This window comes from Pelmatolapia mariae, linkage group LG14 (assembly GCF_036321145.2).
Source record: "Pelmatolapia mariae isolate MD_Pm_ZW linkage group LG14, Pm_UMD_F_2, whole genome shotgun sequence".
Lineage (NCBI taxonomy): Eukaryota > Metazoa > Chordata > Actinopteri > Cichliformes > Cichlidae > Pelmatolapia > Pelmatolapia mariae.
In genome coordinates this window covers 30,912,667-30,929,854 of record NC_086239.1, presented here as the reverse complement: position 1 = coordinate 30,929,854, position 17,188 = coordinate 30,912,667, and the positions used below count along the sequence as shown (strand labels likewise).

The 17,188-nt window shown below is 37.5% G+C and overlaps 1 protein-coding gene across 1 annotated transcript; it reads right to left on the bottom strand.

Moving 5' to 3' along the window:
- Nucleotides 1-602: 602 nt before the first annotated feature.
- On the bottom strand, nucleotides 603-16,918 carry wdr95 (WD40 repeat domain 95). The gene is given in 28 exon segments (XM_063492610.1): nucleotides 603-820; nucleotides 1,558-1,646; nucleotides 2,423-2,462; nucleotides 2,567-2,699; nucleotides 3,415-3,473; nucleotides 3,573-3,668; nucleotides 3,747-3,909; nucleotides 7,599-7,658; nucleotides 8,029-8,074; nucleotides 8,160-8,214; nucleotides 8,313-8,392; nucleotides 8,510-8,616; nucleotides 8,766-8,868; nucleotides 9,067-9,218; nucleotides 10,602-10,707; nucleotides 10,801-11,041; nucleotides 11,544-11,613; nucleotides 11,742-11,859; nucleotides 12,974-13,020; nucleotides 13,096-13,141; nucleotides 13,225-13,317; nucleotides 13,413-13,498; nucleotides 13,938-14,168; nucleotides 14,559-14,624; nucleotides 14,773-14,856; nucleotides 14,945-14,998; nucleotides 16,225-16,513; nucleotides 16,851-16,918. Coding segments are annotated over 28 exon segments (3,000 nt in total).
- Nucleotides 16,919-17,188: the final 270 nt, after the last annotated feature.

Below are 17,188 nucleotides of genomic sequence, written 5' to 3'. Positions count from 1 at the left end.
TAAATCTCCTTTTGGGTGAATTCGTGCTGTCTTTGTTGGTTTAATGAACTTGGTTTGATTTTCCTCATAAGAGAGTCAACTGTATATGATTACATGAGGCCTAATTGTTTGATATTATTTCATTCTACTGTATTTTCCATGTTCTGTCTTTAAAAGTATTGGATGCTGCAATGACCCAGTTTCCCAATACTGGTCAATACAGTTTCATTTTTTTTTTCAGTTGACTCAGTTCATCAGTGCTGCTTATGATAGGATCAATAGAAGCGAGGGAGAGGTGAGGTGGTTCACTGGTGTGTGGTGGCGCCACAGCATCAAAGCATTTCAGAGCGGAGTGGTTCGATAGCTTGTTAGTATGCCTGACAATTTCATCGCAAAGTCTGAAATGCAAAAGAAGACACACTTGCTCTAAATTTAAATCTCCCACTTTTTTCAGCTGAGACTGAGTTAAGACTTGCATTGCATATGTACAGTAGTCTTTGCCATAAGAATAGTTATAACTCTGTAACACCCAGTCTTCTATTCCTTTCAGCAAAATTTGCATCTTTTTTCTTCTCTTTTTTTGCAGGGGAAGTGACAAAAGTCGATACTGTATCTTGCACAGCTCAGGTAAGTTTTTGTGAAATAATGCACTTCACCTTTAGTTCCCCTCAATCCTCCTCAGTCATGTCAGGATTGATTGCATGAGATAGACCTGTTTTTACATTCAAAATTTCATGATCTGGCATACTCAGTGGATCAGTCAGAACCTCAAAGGGGACACCAGGATGAATCCAAGACGAAGAAATGTGAATGCTCCAGCTCTCAGCCTGCCCAAAGGTGCCTGTGGGGAGGGAACTAAATGATCAGTTTTGATATTTTACTAGTTTGCACAGCGTGGTGCTGAACACAAGTGACATGGCCAAAACTACGGCTTCTTAAAATGTCACAATGTCTGAATCCATTTAAAGTCATTTTTCTGCAGCGCTATCCAACTGGGCAGCAGACCTTCTAAGAGGTTTGCTGTGCTGTAAATAACAAAAAAAAAGGGAAATTATTTTTTGAATTTTGCTTTCAGTTTTCTGTGCAATTCAGTCAGTGGATGAAACTTTATTAAAATGCATCTGCCTCAAAGTGGTGGCTCAAATTGAGTTTTAAAAGGATATTTATATATCTCTGTGATGAAAACTTGATATCAAACACATTTTCCTAAGGACTCCAGCTTCAGAAGGCTCCCACTTCACTGTTTTCCAGCTGGTTTGTTTAAACATCCTCTTCTGGTTTGGAAAGAAGCAATTACAATTCTAACCAAACTGTTACAGCTCTTCTGCTCCAGTTGCTGCCACACAAACCAGCACGAAACCAAACAGCAGGTACTGCTTGTTTAATTACTAGTTTAAATTATACCTAATGGGTATTTGAATCTGAGAGAACATATACATAATACAGAAAGAATTGACCCCCAACCCCTCCAGTTGGTCAGTAGAGCCATGTCTCTCACACTGAATTCATTAACATTATTGCTGTTTTGTTTAATAAAGTCTAGAACAGGAGGATTGACATGTGCAAAATGTCACCTACCTATGAATTCTCCTTGTGCACTCCAAAGACGCACCGTGTAGTCAGTGGATGAGGTAAGCACCACTTGATCATTGTCAACAACGTGCAGGCTGGACCAGAATAAAGAGACATGAGATGAAATGGGAGAAGGCATTTCTGGCAGAACACACTAAATCATCTACCCTGTTGGTACGTAAGATGGCAGATGCACCGTGGGCAGCTTCTCACCTATACTGATTGTACGTTTAAGCCCTTCCCACATGCAGTCTCTTCTATACTTTGTTTATGTACTGCAGCAGAAGGAAGTTACCGGTAAGCTGTTTCTGTTGCTGCTGCTGCTGCAGCTGCTGCTGACACCTCAGACTGAGAATGAGTGGATTCACTAAGGATGTACCCATGAGGAATTTTAAGCATGCAACTAACTAAAAGTTAAACACACAAAGAGTCTATTTCAGTCAGGTCCACTATAGTCAAAAAAGGGATGACATTTCCAACTGTAGTAATTTATATTTCATGGCATGGCTCTTTTCCGTGCCTTCCTACACTTTCAAATGCATACATGTAAAGCCAGAGCTGGGGAGAGCAGCAGCAAGACCTCTGAGCAAAAAGAGCAGGCACCAGTGATAACACATATGACACTGATTAAGTCAGACACAGCATGAAAAGAGGAGCTGGCCTGGAGGTGGGTTGCAAAGCAGTTTGCAGATACATAGTAAAGCCGACTAAAACAGCTTAAATACCATGTCCTATATGAAATGTGTGAATTGGATCCTAGAAGAGTGGCTCGTGTGGGCTGGCACTGATGTCAGCTGCCTGGCTTGAGACTGAGCTTGATTTTGTGACCCGCCTGAATTAATGCTATGCTCTATTTCTGTATTTTACATACCCAGTAACTGTGTTGGTGTGGGCGCGCCAAAAGGTTTCAGCTAAAGGAATAAAGGAAAAAAAGTGTCCTGATAAAGACAATATCTAAATTTCACCATTTGCAAAACGAAAGCAGAAATCAAAGCAAAAATACTAAAATACTAACCTCTTAGTGATTTCTTCTCAGGGTCTAGCTTTTCCATGCTGTAGACATAGATGTAACCAATTCTGTCAGCCATGTACAGCAGAACATCCTTCTCTGCTTTGGCCAGTTTTGTTATTTTTTGTTGAAATTTGGACTGAAAAGTGCAGATGAAAATAAAAATTGGAATTTACTTAATACTTCTGTACAGACCGATCACTGATTATTCAAATTCATTATTTGGTAATGGCTCTCTTCAGCTCAAATGAACAGAATAAAAGGAACAAAATCAAACAATAACAGTTATCTCCCCCGTCGTGACCAAATGTTACCTTCCCCACCGAGGGACTTAATAGCCTACATTTCACTGAATAACGTTCCTCTTCAAATAATATGACATATGCATAATAGAATAAAAGCTGTGTTGACTGTTAACAAAAAAAATTGCAAGTGTGCGACCCATTGATGGTTGGTTAATAAACACAGGTGAAGCCAACAACTGTTTTGATTCTGAAGATTTTTGCAGGTCATTTGTGTTAATATTTTTGTGCTGCTTCTTGTGTTATTTGTGCTGACTTAAGCAGAATTGCTTAGGCATACATTGCGTTTTATTTCAGCTTTGAGGAGTTTGGAGAACTGCTTGAATGTCCTCATGTTCACCCACCTCTCAAAGCAAGAGGCCCTGCTTTGCATTACTTAGCTGCAAGGAATGTACCTGGTAGTTTCTCAAAATCTAGAGCTAAGCAAAGAACATGCAGACTATATATTATCTTGATTTTTATTCAGCTGTTTTAAAGATAAGAGAAAGAAAATAAGTATTCCTTGATTGCCAAAAGGGAAACAGGGAAACATTGCAGAGTAAAAGATCTTACAGCTTTGAAGCTGCTAACAAACTTTCCTCTGCCGAGCACATTCCAGAGATTTACACAGCCTTTAAGAAGAGAAAAATATATAATTAACATTATAATGGAGGACACGGTAAGGTTGCACAAGTGCAGTCTTGCTTATTAGACCTGTTTATGGCACTGACCTTCGGCCCCAGATGACAGGAGAGCTGTAGTTGAGGAAAGCTCTTTTAAATAGGAATCCTTCAGGAAAACTATGCTTGGAACACTCGTATCCAGACCTAATTGAGAGAGAGAAAATGTGAGACAAATGCAGTGATTTGATCACATTAAATTTCACTTTGAAGCTCCAAAATCACCTTTAACATCTTGCTGTTCAGCTACAATGGGACTAACAAACCGACACTGTATACGTCCAGAATCCACGTTCCACACTATAATCTCGCCATCAGAGCTGCCAGTGGCCACAAAAGATGGGGGACACTGTGCCATACAAAGGATGTCATCCTTATGGCCATTTTTCTGTGGAGAGGCAAACTGTTAGTCTTGGTACAATTGCAAAAAGATTAATTTGTTAATCCTAAACCCAAAACTGCAGTTCAGTCTGAGTTATTCAGAGTAATTATCCATCTTTACACAAGGTAAAATGCATAGCTTATGGTTATATTTATGGGGGTGGGTGGGTGGGGGGTATAGTTAACATATATAACAAGTACTATATAAAGATTTTAAATATCATGTCACATTTCACCTCTGACACTTCATTTAAGGGCAATAGACTGATCGGAAGGTCAAAGTGATTGCCACACTATGTTCGATCAGTAAAACTATGTTCTATTTTTTTGGGATTGATAACATATGCGCGCGCACACACACACACACACACACACACACACACACACACACACACACACACACACACACACACACACACACACACACACACACACACACACACAGATAGATAGATAGATAGATAGATAGATAGATAGATAGATAGATAGATAGATAGAAATGGAACTATTAATGGGGATTATATACACATACACATATGTTATTTCATTGTATTTCATTATCTACATTACAGTAACGACTTATAACTACTTAAATACATAACAATTTGAATACATGCACATGTTTCTGAAGAAGTACTATTTCTTTTGGAAACCAACCTTTTTTCACTTGATTTTTTATTACTAAACACATTTACTAAACAATGAATCCTACACATGTACTATATACACTGATACAAATCATATACGGGACCTCTAAGAGCTAGCTTGATTAACTTATGTCATTTCTCAGTTCTTTCATATATTAAAAAAAGAAAGAAAAAGGAAACAAATTATACAACTAGCTCAATTTGAACAATATATCAGTCTTCTCATTTAACTCTGCATTATTGTGAATACTTTGTAAAATATTGCCAAAACAATTCCTGAATCTTATCAGCTTAGAAATGATCAAGACGTTTGTGCACCTCGTGGAATAAGTAAATGCCAGAAAGGTCAACTTCTCTTAACCAATAATTTACAGGAAATGAAAAATCAAAGGATTAAAGAGCTGGGAGAAATCAGGATGGAGAATATTTTGAGTTATTTCAGGCCTAATATGAATGTCAAAGAGCTTTCACTGAAGTCTTGATTTTGCCTAAAATATTCAAGCCAAATATGTCACACATGGATTAGCAACTCATTTGATGTCAAACCCCTGAGCAAGCAGACAAGCCAAACATTAGTCCTGCTGCTGTACTTCACACACTGATACAAAGTGATTCATCTCGTTCTTCATGTGCCTATTTCTCACTGCACTCAACAGGAGGATTTTGCTTGGAGTGATGCTGCCAATGTGTAACTGTATACACCACGAACCGGGAAAAGCAGATGGCATTTTGAACTTAGATTATATTCCGTGCCAAAGTGAAATATTTAGCGGAACTAGGTCATGTTTTTAAAGTTTAATGAGATGCAACACAACACTGACCATCTGGAGGAACTGAAAAATTCACACTGAACTGGAGGCTCAGTGGGTAATGGGGAGGAGAGCAGTACATATAAAACAACCCATTGATCTTCCTCCTCCAGGCCATTAATGAAAAACAATTTCAAGAGAGCCCGCTGTAGATAATCAAAGGGGTCACTTTTCTTCTTGGCCACTGTAATGTAGCCTTTCTGCTCTGTTAATGGGCGTCTTTGAGGGTGAAAGGAACCATGAGGCATAATGAAAGAGATGGAAGGGCATGGGAGTCGCCTCATCCAATGAATCATACGGCATTAATGAGAATCAGTTTTTCTCCTGCAGCTCATGTATGCAGAACTGTGTCCCGCTGTCAGAGATAACTCCACCAAATTAGTCAGGTGAGATCAGATGAAACAAAAACTGTAATTTATGAGCTGATATTTGAGGGGGTTGATTACGCAGCTTTGAGAGCACTAGTCACTTTCAAAAAAATGGAAAGAAATCTGAGCACTTGGCAGTTTTACCTGGTAATGAAGTGAGGATTCGCTTGGTCTGCGGAGGCGATTAAATGTTTAGTGTCCAAAGCAGCATAATTTGTTTTTTGGGGTGCAGATTTGCATTGCCTCATCATATCCAGATATGATGGTCAAACAAAAGAGATTATGCTGAGCTTTCCTTTTGTGTCTTAAAATAGAACAAAACATACTTCTGAATTTTATAACTACATATATGTCTCCAAATGCCATTATATAAGAACATAGAGTCCTTGTTTATTAATACACTAGAAGGTGGTAAAAGAACACATCTTTTCTGATTCTTCATTAAGAAAAGATTGCATTTTAGTGGTATTGAAATAACATTTAATCAAGTGTTTTTTCTTTAGTAAAACTCTTGATATAATTTTATGTATACACAAAATAATAAGAAACCTTATAAGACACTGTAATATTGGTGTTCAAGGTCTGCATTCTGGACTAAATCAGTGAGAGAAACATCCTCATTTCAGCAGAATCTCAGATTGTGTGGAACAGAGCGTGCCATGAAATACAAGTATAGGTGACAGGTTAGAGTTCAGCTGCACTGGAACTAAGACCCAAAGAAGTGATGTGAGGACGCTGATGTGTATGGAATAAAATTAGTAAAATGCCAGCATAATTAAGTATTGTCAGACATTTATGAGGACAATTTTATGAGAGGAGTAAAGGTGGAAAACTGAGGAGAGGAGAGGAGAGCGAGGCAGGAAGGGATATTTCACTGCTTGAGTTTAAAATCTGTCTGCAGGCAATGCTACACAGCAGGGCAGAGATCAGGGAAGCTTTGTTACCCATCTTTCCCTCTGAGCTTTTCAGCCAGTCAGCAAAAATTATTCTTTGGACTTTCATAAGACTATAGTATTCTTTATATGTCTATATAATATGAACACAGGACCAGTAGGGAAGCTTTATTTTCAGTGTTTGTAGGTGCAACAGTGACTGAGGCAAAGCATGGTCAGGACTGGCCCGGCAGCCCCTACTAAATAATGTACAAAGATGATTTGTTCTGTGACAGGAAGGATAAAATGCACCACGGTGTGGTGTGTAGCATTCTGATTACACAGGCAAACCTAAGTAGGTACTGAAAAATCAGATGCAGGCTTCAGCTTGTCTAGAAATACAAGAGGTAGGTGTAGCTATTTTCTTTTACTTAAATGTAGCAGTGCTACACTGTGTCAATTTTCCGCATTTAAAATTTCACACAAAAGTATGACCAGCAAAATGCTGTGGTAGTCCAAGAATTTACACTGGCACATTATGAGAATGCATTACAATTGTTGTATGAAAAGCATTTTAATGGTGGATGTGATTCAATGTTTTGTATACAACCAGGTTATAACAGTTATTATACGATTATGTTCCATGCTATGATCATGTGCATTGTTGAATAATCTCCAATGTATATTTAAAACAACACACTGACCTCACAATGATAATCTGACACAATAATAATAATCTGTGTAATAATCTGTGATTCAGCTAGATAGACTACAACTCTAGTTTTTTAATGTGTTCCACTAGACTGACTTTGCCCTTTTTTTTTAATTTAGTACAAAAGCCTGTGCTTTGGCTGACATCAGCTTCACCTAAAATGCATGTCACAAAGGAACACAAACTCACTCAGAGGGCACTAAACACTTTTTAAAAAATGTTTTTAACTTGAGCTTCTGTTGTTAGACTTGTTATCAAAAGAATATTTGTAGTAGTGTTCGTAATTACCAGATCATCTTGCCATGAAGCCTGTGGCCTCTGGACATGATGAAGATCCTCAGGTATGTCCTGACAAAGTACAGACGCTTAATCAGCAAACAGGGAGGCATTTTGAATTTTTTATATTAGCAATACCTTTTTTTCCTTCATCTTTAAAACATCCTTTAAGGATAAAACGTGTCATTAGACATGGGATTAAAAATGTGCATCATTTTTTCTCCTTCATTTGTCTGGTTTTATAAAACATTTTTAAGAAGGGCACGTGTGTGTTTTTTTTTCTATTTCAGAATGGAGGTTAGCTGGTAATAACAGTGTAAACAAATCCAAATAGGATGCAAAATGATGGAAGGATGGAGGAAAGAAGAAATAATTGGATGGGGATTTCTGAAATACAACTGACAGATAATACCTTGAATTCGTTCATTTCTTTTGTACTCACTGGGTAAATGTCAATCTTCCGGTCCCTTCCCACTGACATCACATAGCTTCAAACATAAATTGCACAAGCTCAGCGTGGATTCAAATTTATTCTAAGCCAAAAACACTTCCAAATATCACATCATTACTCACAAATTCCTGTGGACTTGGAGAAAGATGCAGTCACACATCTCACGACATTCACCATCTAAAGGGAGAAATTCAAAGTAACTTTTCAATGATCAGATAATTTAGTGTTTCAAACTTTCTGAGAAAGTAAAAGAAAAAGAAAAAAGAAACCCATACCTTTCTTTAATGTCTTCAGGCATAGACCATTGTTGAAGTTCCAGATCTTTAAAGATCCATCTTTTCCACCAGTGACGAGTCTGCAGACTCAAGAACATACGATGTGAGAATGGCATCTTATGGCAATGTAATATAAGTATGATAAAGTAGTGGCTTATTATATTATATAAAAGGTGACACTAAATATTGTATCATACCTTCTCCCTTTGGGATCAAATGTCAAACAAGTGATAGAAGACAGTTCGCGAGTGCCACCAAACTCAAAAAGTTGACACCCAGTGTCAAAATCCCAGACTCTCACAACCTAAAACCAGTAATAGCTCAGGTTTATTAAACACTTGATTTTCAGAATATCTAATATGATGGTGGGGTATGTGTTTTAACAGACACTGGAATCATTATTAATAGAATTCCTAAGGTGGTTAACATGTTGCAAAGCAGTAATTTACTCACAGATCCTTCAGTGCAGCTGACTACCTGACGAAACTCCTTACTGTAACCGCAGCACAAAACAGGCTCATTATGAGAAACAGTGAAGTGACGGTGAAGCCGCTGCCTGACAGAAGAAAAAGATAAGAAGATGAATGAAATAACTAGAGCGAGATTAGTATTAAGGAGACACAGTCATCTCTGCAAAAATAAATCTCCATGTTCAGAATGAAAGTAGGATTTTAGTTTAAAATCAACAGCTGTATTGAACTTCAGAGCATATTCGATCCCCTCGCTAACTGAGCTCAAAGGCATGACATCCTACCTTAACTTCAGAGGGAGCATAGTCATACAGTCCGCTGCAATATACAGAGACTTCATTGCAGGGGAATATGCGCATGCAGATATATCACCATGAATCCGGCTTGCTTTGGGGTCTGCTGTAAACAGGCAACACTGATCCTGAAGATGCCAAATCTGAAGTAAACAGATGAACAGCAGTGAAAGACCTCACACTGTTTACTGTTTATCCTTTTAACCACAGTATAAATTATGTCTTATGAGAGAATAAAGTATACTAGAGTTATACAGTTATGTGAAAAATAAAGTAAAATATTTTTTACATCTTACATCTAAATACTATGAGTTCAATAGTTCACAGATTCACTTTTAGTAGCAAAAACTTGAAGCAATCATTTTCTGTATTACTTGATCAGCTTCTCATATTGGTGTGTGAGAAATTGGTGTGCAGGAATTTTGGCCCACTCGCCATTGTGATACCCTTATTACTTTCTTTGTAGATTTGTTGATGTGTCTGGGATAACTGTCCTGTTGCATAACCCACTTTAAGCTTCAGCTGTGAGACAGATGGCCTCATATTTGTCTCTAGAATACTTTGGTATACAGCGAAATTTATAGCTTACTCTATGACTGTAAGGTGCCCAGGTCCGGTGCAATACAAGCCTAAATCATCACCCCTCCACCACCATGCTCGACTGTTCACATGAGGTGTTTGTTCTAATATGCTGTGTTTGATATTTGCCAAACATAGCATCATTCACTGTGGCTAGAGAGCTCCACTCTGGTTTGGTGTGTACAAGGAACATTATTTCAGATGTCTTGTGATTTGTTAAAATGTACCTTTGCAATCCTAAACCATGTTGCTGTTCTTTGTAGAAAGAAGAGGCTTTCTCCTAGCAACAAGAACAGTCGTTTTTTTGTTTGTTTGTTTTTTTAAATAATTGTACCGTCATGAACATTTCATATGCTAACTCTGACCTGTAGTTTCTGAGATATAGATTTTGGAGTTTTTCTACTTTCTCTGAGAATTGCATGGTCTGAAGTTGGGGTGAATTTGTCTACTCCTGGGAAGATTGATCATTGTATTAACACACAATGATTGCTCCAAATCAGCAAACTCAATGATGATCGGTCAATCAAGTGGGTTTGATTAGCAGCCCAGGCCAACACTAACGGGGCACTTACTTTTTCACAGAACAGCATAGAAACTTTCTTTTTGAAATGACCGTATATACAGTCAGATGGCTTCTATCAGTATTATATTGTACCACTGAATCCTTATTATTATGGTTCATCTGTAATCATCTATCAAGTAATGTGATACAATTGAAACTCACTGTCAAATTTAAAATGTAGTGGACTAAAAAGAAAAGTATAAGTATCCCCACTGGAACATGGGGGCACTAAACTGGCAAAGTTAACCTTATATCAAGTTTTCTAACACTATTGGAGAAATGCCCATGGGCTTGATGACTGTACAACAATAAGAATCACAAATCATTTGTATAATTTGGAAAACATAAAATCACACGTAAAACATAAAAATGAGTCATCAGTCACTTTCACAGTGCAGTCTGTTGAGACAGAGAAGATTTGATTGTCTTCTGAGGAGATGCGGATGGAGATGATAGGAGCAGAGTGGCCTTTCAAAATACCAGTTGGTTTTCTATAATTGAAATTGAATCAGGTGAAAAAATTATTGTGTTTTAAAAACATGATACTTCAAAGAACAAAATCCCAGTGACTCTAGGTCCCTTACCCAGAATAATGTGGATTCCACAGGCGTATAAGTTTATCCATGCCTCCAGTAATCAGCAATCTGTGCTTCTGACAGAGGTCAAAGGTCCTGACACCTTTGTAGATGCTAAAGACAGTCTGATCACATGATGCCCGGACCTGTGGTGTCCAACTCAGCTGGATCTTCTTGGATTTACCTTCATAACAGGTCTCTTTAATTTCACTCAACTGTTGCTCAGCATCTGTTAAAGGCAGCAGGCAGCCTCAAGAAGGAAAAAACAAAATAAAACATAGACAATACACATTTTATTTAGGCTTTGTGTACAAGCATCAATCAAAACATTCCTTTTGCACCAAGGGTAAGTCATTATCAGAATAAATGACCAAGTCTGCAAGTGGACATGCCCACATGCGGGGTGATCACGCGCACAGACAGGTGGGAATAGATTGGTGAATTTGTGATAGATGAGTCATCATGAGTCATTTCTCACAGCTATCCATCCAGGCTACCTAATGTTCAAAACTGGGTTTAATTACTGAACACTGTAGAATACAAAGGAGTTGATTTTTTAAATCTATTTTTTAACGACCATCCTAAGGATGCTTGATTTTCGATTTGGTTCTCTCATTACAGACACTGTGTATGCATCCAAAACAGACAAGTAAATATGTACATCCAAGTAACAACAATAAATGTAGGATTTTCTGGTATTGTACTGAACATACTATATAGGAAAGACGGAAATAGAGCTGAACAGAAATTACCTATAACAAGAGAAGAAGATTCTTCATTTGATGAGGAGACAACAACCTGAAGACTATGAAAATATTTAATCTAAATTGGGAAAGAAATGTTTCTGTTTTAGGACTTTCATTTCATAATATAGGTCAAATATCACACCATGACCAAACCTCAATATATTTCTTCGTATGGAGCATAACCACAGAAAGGTAAAATGTCACCTGTGTCACCCAGTCATGATGAACCTTCCATCTAATAAAAGCCACGTTTGGAGAAAGAACTGCATGGTTAATTGATATGTTAGGTATAGTTTCAGTCTTTGGCAGTTTATTCCATAACCTATAAAAAGAGATGTGGAGATGTTCAGTCAGGCCTGAAAACCATCAGACATTCAGAGATGCAACTTCATGTAGGTTATGTATAATTAGGGGACACATAGAATCTGAGGTATAATTTTAAATCACATAACAATAACCAGCAACATGAAGTTGCCGATTTGACTAATATTCTCTATTTTTCCATTTACAGATTGTTGCTTTATAATTTGAATTAAATGACAGTAGTAGTAGAAACACTACTAGTAAAATACACATGTTTTAATCCTCAGTGAAACAGTCTAAAAATAAACTCTCAAAAGTGTTAAAAAGTGAATCAAATCAAGGTAACTTACCTTTAAACTGCATGATAATTAAAATAAAACAAAATAAATTAATAAAAATCACTGAGTTAAAAACCAGGTGGTACCAAAAGTGACTGATGATAAAATTTCTTCACTTGGCTTTTATAAATATATAAACGTTGAAACTTATACGGTGCTAGAGGAAGCAGTAAATTGGATTTACAGTGTATGTAGAGGATCCTCCACTGAGGATCCATATTCCACAATCAGTGGAGGATGAAAAACTGACCTTAACTTTAAAATAAAAAAAAGAGAAAAAAAAGAAAATCTCAAGAAAGCAAATCATAATAGCCGTCTTATAATAGCCTCAGTATTGCAGTTACCATGCAACTGAAGTGGTGTGGGAGTTATTGTAAAGTGGGTGATATTACTCAGTAGAGCATCCCAAACTTTTAATTGCTGTGTATTATGCTCAAGAATCACCAAACACATTGTAAATATATCTAGTCTTCTGAGGTATTCTGATTTCTTTTTAACTTGCAAATTCTTTTTGATCAAGCAAGATCACAATTTGGGAGAAAAACTAATACTGAAGTACTGAAATATGATTGTCTATGAATGGTTAATGCCTCTCCCAGGCTTTTCTTTGATCATCTAGTAGTGGAGAAAATCAGAGGTAATACTTAACTTTGAATAGCCAAAATGTTTTGCTTAAAGTGACTCTATATGAATGTCACAAAAATATCTTCAAATGCATTCATAATATGAACAAATTAAAAACAGAAACAAAACTTGAATTTAAGTGAGTGTAAGTATTTGAAAAAGCAACATTACCTGAAGGTATCTCCAGCAGAGGATATTAAAATAATAGTCACACATCCCTAAGAGACAAAGCGGTTAGATCTCTGCCAGATTTTTGTTTGATAATTCAATCAGCTTTTAATAACAAAACCTACTTCAGAGTCTCCATACAGAACACAGCATTTATCCTGGCCATTGTAGCTATGAGCAGAAAAACAAACACTGTGTAAAGAATTCATTTAGGTAATCATAAGGCGATGCTAGCGTGAAGAATTGCTGCTCACCTGTAGTCCACTGTCAGGGGTATTGTTTCTAGTTCACTGATCTGACAATAAGGCTCCAGAGAGGAAAGGTTATAAAGCTGGAGCTCTCTGTCCCTGCACGATAGTAAAGATATCCACATAAACAAACTTAGCAGAGCCCGGGACCTGTAGTTAACAAGAGTAAATTTTATTTCACCACTTCTCATTACCCTGTCCCGATCATCAGCTTGTTGTACTCGCTCATCAGAGCAAAGTCACTTGCCCATTTTGACTTTGTATTTGTTGGATCTTCATTCTGTGAGAATTAACAAATACATTAAAAACTCATATTTACAAAATTCAAGGTCACTTTGAAATTACAATTGACCTGCTGTTCTGAGTTTGCTGTTTGTTATGTTAGATAAATAATATGAATATGCTACAATCACTGTTAGAACAATTTTAAAGGTTTAAATGCTTTTCAAAAAATTTTTTTATTTAAATGCCCTCGTCGCTGATGTGCTGCATATTCCAGTATCAGTAATTATTTCCACAGTGTCACAATACCTGCCTCTTTTAGGAACTTACTGGTCTTTTTAAAAATATATACATTGGCAAGCTGGTTTGAAAGAATGTTCAACAGGAATTATTTAACTCAAGACTGAATGCAACAGACTTTAAAAAGTCATCAGGAAGTAATCATGGGATGTGTTGACAGTAAGCATTCAGGTAAATGTGCACAAGCTGAAACATACAAACAGGTGTTTTGTCTTCTGGGGTTTAAGTTCAGGACTCCAGTGGCAAGCACACCCGTCTTCTCGCACTGTTACGATGGTGCCATCATGAGTAGACTGGATGTTGATAATAGGAATCCCATGATTAAAGGAATTCATGGTGGCTGGCAGAATGAAGGCCACCTGGTTGTTGCGTCTTGCAGTTTCCTCCTGCCCTTTATACTGCTGCAGCATGTATGTGCAGAACTCACCCTGTATCACATTATGTTGTGTGTTAGAAATGCCAGTGTTCTTCTGTATATTATTATTATTACATTTGTATCAGTTCTTTATGGAATTATTTTTAGCCTTTTCTTTACTAACCTAAAATTTTGCAGTTAAATTAAAGGTCACAATCCAATGTGCAGGGAAGATACTTTACTATTACTGCACAAGATGAATATATTAGTTTACAGTCAACCTAGCGCTAGGAGGGCTCTGATAATTATTAGTTATACTTGGTTCACAAATCCTCACTAACCAAAGTAATTTTACTGCTGTCTAGCTTTTTTTTTTAAAATTGCATAATCCTGGTGTTTACATACATGGGAAAGTGTTTTGAAGGGGTGTATGCTTCACAAAAAAACATATAAATAATCTCACCCATGAAATCGTCCCTTTGCCTAAATAATCAATCTTCTTAAATAACCCTTGAATCTCCATGTAGGTCTGTGAAATTTAAAGAGTGGAAGAATGAACTGACACTTTTCTACAGTAAATTCTTCAGGCAATTTCCTTAATTGCAGATAAAGGGAAATACAGACGAGGCAGAGAAATCTGAGACAGAGATGCAAAAAGAGGTGTCATGCTATCTTACTGCATTAGGTAAATCCAAACACTTCTTCATCATATGTCCAAATTTGGCCACATCAATGTATCTCAATCCACCTGATTCAAATTCCTTTGCAAGAAAAAAAAATCAAATCACATTTCAGAAATGAATAACCAGACAGTACATTTTTTTAAAAACAGAAGAGATCACACACTACCTCAAATGCTAGTTTCAGTTTCTCGAGGGTCTCAAGTGATATTTTCTCATCAATCTTAATCAGAAGGAGGGAATTGTGACAGTTACTATTATGCAAGACAGCCTGGATTATTACAATAAATCAGCATGGTGAAAAATAAAACAAGTAATTAAGTGTAATTGGCAAATATGCTTCTTCCATTTTTTTCACTCCATTTAAGCAGTTCTTAAAATCTGAGTGCTAAAAATGCAAATTAAAAGTATTTATTTATGTATATATTTATTTTATACTGAACCATTATCAGCACATATGATTAGGGCTCAACCTCAGAGTATAATTACTATCTGTAATGGTCACCACAAGCACCACCAGCAATGTCATGTCTCGAAGATGCTTCCACAAGGCCGGATGGCAGGCCATGCTCTCTGTGTTAATGGCCTATCCTCAGATTTTCCATGGTTTCCTAGCAACTGGTCCTTGATCCATGAAGCTCTTTGATCTATCATTAATAAATAACACGGATAAACAGCCTAATTCCTCAAGGATGAAACTAGGGTTGAGGTTTCCCCACGGTATCTCCTGAACTGGGGAGATAATTGTTTAATCAGTCAGAGTGATGGAAGGACTAAAAGTATTCACATAACCTCGACTGCCTTGCAGATCCCTTTATAAGAGATGCATAACTTTGAACTCCTGAGCCTTTTCTGCCTAATCTGTTAAGGCGCACTGCTCATTACATTAGCTAGGAGTCTGACTGACATATGCAACTGAAACCCACAAAGTTGAGCTGCTGCATTTGCACCAGCCTCCCACATAATTCTATCATTTTTGTCAGCTTGAAAGCTTGAATTTGAATCTACTGGGGACCTTTTAAGTAGTTGGCTCAGCCACAATGTTTGTTTTACTTTGGCCTGAAACATGGCCATCCTGGGCTCTGGGATAGATTGTCCTGCCCGATGTGCTGTCAGGGAGCAAGTAAATTGATCATCAACTTGATTTAAAATGGCATTTTTGGCATTAGCTCACATCCATGCTGCTACTGGTAGGATGTGCTTCAGCTGTAGTCAAGTTTAAAAGCTCTTAGGGATCTGTAACAGGGTCTGTAAAGTGAAGTTCAGAACTGCAGCACTCTAGTGACATCTTCAGGCTAAATGTAGCAACTGTAGAAAAGAAAGCAAATGGGCAAGGGGTGCAAATCTATAATGATGTTATCCCACCTGGACTTGTTCTTGGAGAGATGGTTTGGTTAACATTTATTCACTCATTTCATTTCGCATTTAGCTTGATATTTAGATTTTTACCTTGAGGTTGTAAGTTGAATTGATAAGGTGATATTGCTGTCTCGTGATTTTCTCATTATCTCCGAGTGTGACAGAGTGTCTTCGTCTGCTCTGTTTGAGCAGCTCTTTCACCAACCAGTCAGGCTGTTCTTTTCCATCCTCGCTGTCAGTCAGTTGTCTTGGTACTGAAGAATCATCTGCTTTCTCATCTCGATATCCCAGCCCAGATGTGTTTCTTGTCCTCTCCCTTAAACCACTCAGTTCTGAGAGGATGCTGGAGGATTTGATATATGAGTAAGTAACGTTTGGCCTTCAGTTATACAAGAACGGACTTTTTAGAGGAATCAAAATTCTCACGTTTGAAAAAGAAACATTAGCGATGTTACATATGATCTGTTTAATCCTAGGAATGTAATTATGATTCCCAGGTGACAGTGCTTCCTGCATTACAGGATAACTACTAAGTACTACCACAGATGGCAACACAAGCCCCATGACTACAGCAAACATTTTGTAACCAAGACTGAGAATAAAGCAAGGCTTCAACTTTTATCACTTGTCTAGACATTTAAACTCTGTTGGAGCTGACTTTTAAAAGCAATGTGATTTCCAGTGGCGGCAGGGTAAACAATAACAAAGCAGATTACCTGTGTACATGTTGAGTCTCTAATCTTCCTGAAGCTGAAGAAGAGCGAACCTTTTTCCCCAAAGGCATTCTTTTTAATTCCTGTATCTTAAAGGTTGGTGTGATGTAAAAGGCACATTTTAGTGTTAAACATTTCTTCAGAGACCTCCAAACAGACGTTAATCAGTCAGATCTTACACTAGCTCACCTGATACTCACTTATGCATTACACCTGAACAGAGCAGGTGGCCCCGTGGTAACTAAGACACCAAAAGTGACAACTGAGACTACACAGCTTAAAACAAGACCCAGTGCTTGCAAAGAATCAGGGCTGTGACCATGCAAACATTGCAAATGGAT